The 3,511-nt window shown below is 48.8% G+C and overlaps 1 protein-coding gene across 1 annotated transcript; it reads left to right on the top strand.

Annotated features, from left to right (window-relative positions):
* The first annotated feature begins 1,897 nt into the window (after positions 1 to 1,897).
* Positions 1,898 to 2,293, top strand: LOC115331732 (excitatory amino acid transporter 1-like). Its single transcript, XM_040220467.1, has one exon. The coding sequence runs from the start codon at positions 1,898 to 1,900 to the stop codon at positions 2,291 to 2,293; it is 396 nt and encodes a 131-aa protein (XP_040076401.1).
* The last annotated feature ends 1,218 nt before the right edge of the window (positions 2,294 to 3,511 follow it).

The raw sequence follows: 3,511 nt of genomic DNA, 5'->3' as shown, positions 1-3,511 counted from the left end.
AGTAGCACCTAAAGTGGCGATAACCTGTCCCGCTCTGGTAATGATGAAGTGAAGCAAACGGAATCAGAGGAAACAAAAACTGAAGGTCGGTTATGGCGGCGCCCATGCGGAGCTGCCTGAAAGTGTCTATTTAATAGCTACGGCACAGTACACCAAGCACAATATACATAGGGAGGTAAATTAATTTGAACCTCATTTAGTTACCCAGACATGGAACAGGGGACTAGGAGTGGGGATTCTGCTAATGACAATGTCCAATTACTAATATGACCAGAGGACACGCCTTACGGTAGGCAGTTTTCTGTCGTTTTTTTTTCTGGTAACTTCGTTTACGCGGTTGGTGCGCGCCGCGGCGCCGTTTCACACGCGCTTATTTTTTCGCCAGTAGCAGCGGGCGTGCTGGAAGCGGGCCGTGGGCCGGGCTTCATTGGGAGGACTGCAGCCAGCCACGGGCCGGTCGGAAGACCTCCGCGGGCCGGATTTGGCCCGCGGGCCGGGGTTTGGAGACCCCTGGACTAGCCAAAGGGTTTAAAAAAAAAAGTACTTTCGGCGCGTTTTGATGTTTACAAAATCGCAGCCCAGGGTGCTATCTTTGGAGGCCAGCACACGCTCGTTCATCACTTCGGAAAGCGAGCAAAGTACCTGCCATACGCACGAATGCTGAAGATCGCACCGGTCAGCAACCTTTTGTTTGCAAAATGCTGGGTTCTGAAGGTCGCAGAGCCAAGCATGCCACCTTCGCAGCTCAGCATGCCATCTTCGCAGCTCATCACGCGCACATTCGTCAATTCCGAAAGCCAGCAAAGCACGCGCCGTACACACGACCGCTGAAAAATGACACAGTGGACAGAAACCCTTTTCATAACCTAAGAATGTAACTTGGGCATGATCTGACTCTACTCATACCGGTTCGCGTCTAAAGGCTGAATTCAGTGGAGCGAAGTTTAAGGGCGAAATTCACGCCGCAAAAATCTATTACAGCACGTCGCCTCGTACTCGTTGGCACCAAAATTCATGCGGCAAACAAAGCGACGCACGCCGCCGAAGCCGCAACAAGATGCGAAGGCTTCAGTTGCGCAAGCGACTTCATCTGCACTTAAATGACGCAAACGCAGGAAACCCAAGTGCGCTACCAACTGGCAACAGCATCAGCTAGGGTGTTTATATGATACGTTTGAATGCTTCGAACGAACTTCGGAGCCAGTCAAAAAACTGCCGGTATTAGCGGCGAGATGTTTCGGTGGCATCCCTCTTGTGGTTACCTCTCCTTACGTCATTACCTCGCGTACAACAAGTCCCAAGGTGTTTGTAATGAGCATGGTGGAAGCTTGGAATCATTCCGTTCTCAAGGAAACACTGCCAACATGTCCAAAATAAAGTTCTGACATTCCTCTTACTTCCGTCGATAAGACATCCTTTGCTGACGTCAAAGTCAGCATTCGAACAATCGTGTATGTCGATTGTCCGAATGCTGACTGGGCGAGCAAAACCTATAGCTCGCGTAGATCGGCGCGAACAGCCCGTGGCCTGAGCCAACCTCGAGCACCCGCGCTGCATATGCGCACCTAAAAACAATATGTCTGTTGCGAAAAAAAAAAAATCAGCGGTTTTTTGAGGAAAAGAATAGGAATGAATTGCGGGTGCTCGGGACAAACGGTTTATTATAGACACGACGGCAGCAATTATCTGCGCCGCAATAATGTTGGAATCATGTTTGCTTCACACATATAAGGCACATGTCTGCAGTGTTTGTATAAAAAAAAAAAACACAAACACACCTCATAGAGCTGCACACTCTCTTTTGCGTGATGTGCTAGCTGTGTGACAGTACATCTTTACACACAGTTCCGGCAGTGCGGTCGCTTGCAGTTTTTCTCTCGTGTATAGCACGCAGGAAATGTCTGCGCTCCGTCCCTACATCGTGGTTCTGCTCGTCGCTGTCTGCGTGCTCACCTTCCTGGTCCTGCCACTGCTGCAGCGGCTCGTGCTGTGCCGGTTCCGGGACGTGGCCCTGTTCTCCTTCTACGGACGTATCTACAACGCGCTGCTCATGTCCGCGGCCACGGCGTCGGGAGCGGCCACCCTGCCGGTCGCGGTGTACGCCCTGGAGCAGAACTCGGGTCTGGACGCCCGCGTAGCTCGCTTTGTGGCTCCCGTGGGCGTCATAATTAACCAGAGCGGCATGGCACTCTATCTGTCAGTCTCCGGAACATTTTTGGCCCAGATTTACAAGGTCAGCTCAAACACGTTCCTCGTATACCACCATTCTTTATTCACGCTTTACACTTCCTAATGCCTGCTGTTCATCGACCGTAACACATACGAAAAATATATTAATATTGCCTAATCTTCGTTAACGCCAAAAAATTTATCGCCTGTATTCTAGTAAAAATATTGTTTTCACATTTTTGTTTTGAAATGTAAACTTCTACATATCACGCAGATATAACCCGTTTAAAGTTGGGATTTCACAGTGTAACGGTAATATCTGCTCTAGATCATTCACGCCCGGTACTTCTATTGATTGGAATCGCAACGGGTTCACATCGATTGCGGCAGTCTTTAGGCTTATTGTTGATTTTAAAGATTCTGTGACCGGACTGGACCTTTTAGATGAATTTCCTCGTTTTTGTTCATTATTTTGTCACGCTATAATCCTATCCCACTCTGCAATGCCTCTGGGCCTTGGGTGTATACTACCCAATAAAATAATACAAAATATTGTTTCACATTAAGTCCTATCGCTAAGCCAATCGCGCATATTGAAGGCCGTGATCCTGCGCTTTTTGTGTTTCTCTCTTCGTAATTGGTTTGTGATATCAAGCGCCGCTTGTATAATTGACTCTTTTAGATCACATCATTGGTTGCGATCGGACTTGATGCGAAACTGAGTATACACCAACGGGTGGTTCCCGTTTCGACCCGTTCCCAATTCAACCTTCCCATTTGTACCTTCCCGTTTCGACCCGGCTCAAAACGACCTTCTCGTTTCATCTTTTCCCATTTCGCCCTATCCCGAAACAACCTTCCCGTTTCGGCCATCGTTTGTTATCAGCTAAGTAAGTTCGTTTGAATTGTTCGTTTACAGTTGATCAGGTTCAAGTGCCCAATGTCTGCCCTCCTTTCTGACCTGGCTTCTCCCTCTCCCGAAACAACCTTGAAGACATGGCACCGCAAGATAAACACAGTGTAAGGGAGGGCTCACCCGAACATTTACAGCTTCATCGATTTGATCAGTTGGGATGAGGCTTTGGCAAGGGTATCTTTGCAGCCGCTTGCAAAGAGTGGTGCCGTGCGGGCCAGGAGTCACAAATGGGTCAGCAAGAACCGCAAACAATCAGAACGGGAGTGTCGCCTTTCTGATGGCACGATTTTCCTGTACGACGTTTTCAACAAGGCGAAGGCATTTTCCGGTCTGTGATGCTTCCCTGTGTGCGCGAGTGTTCGGTGTTCGAAATTGTGAAAGAAAATAAAGCCGCGATCATACACCTGTCACCCTGACAGATTTATC

This window comes from Ixodes scapularis, unplaced genomic scaffold (assembly GCF_016920785.2).
Source record: "Ixodes scapularis isolate PalLabHiFi unplaced genomic scaffold, ASM1692078v2 PGA_scaffold12__126_contigs__length_90152505, whole genome shotgun sequence".
Lineage (NCBI taxonomy): Eukaryota > Metazoa > Arthropoda > Arachnida > Ixodida > Ixodidae > Ixodes > Ixodes scapularis.
This window is presented reverse-complemented; position numbering and strand designations above follow the sequence as displayed.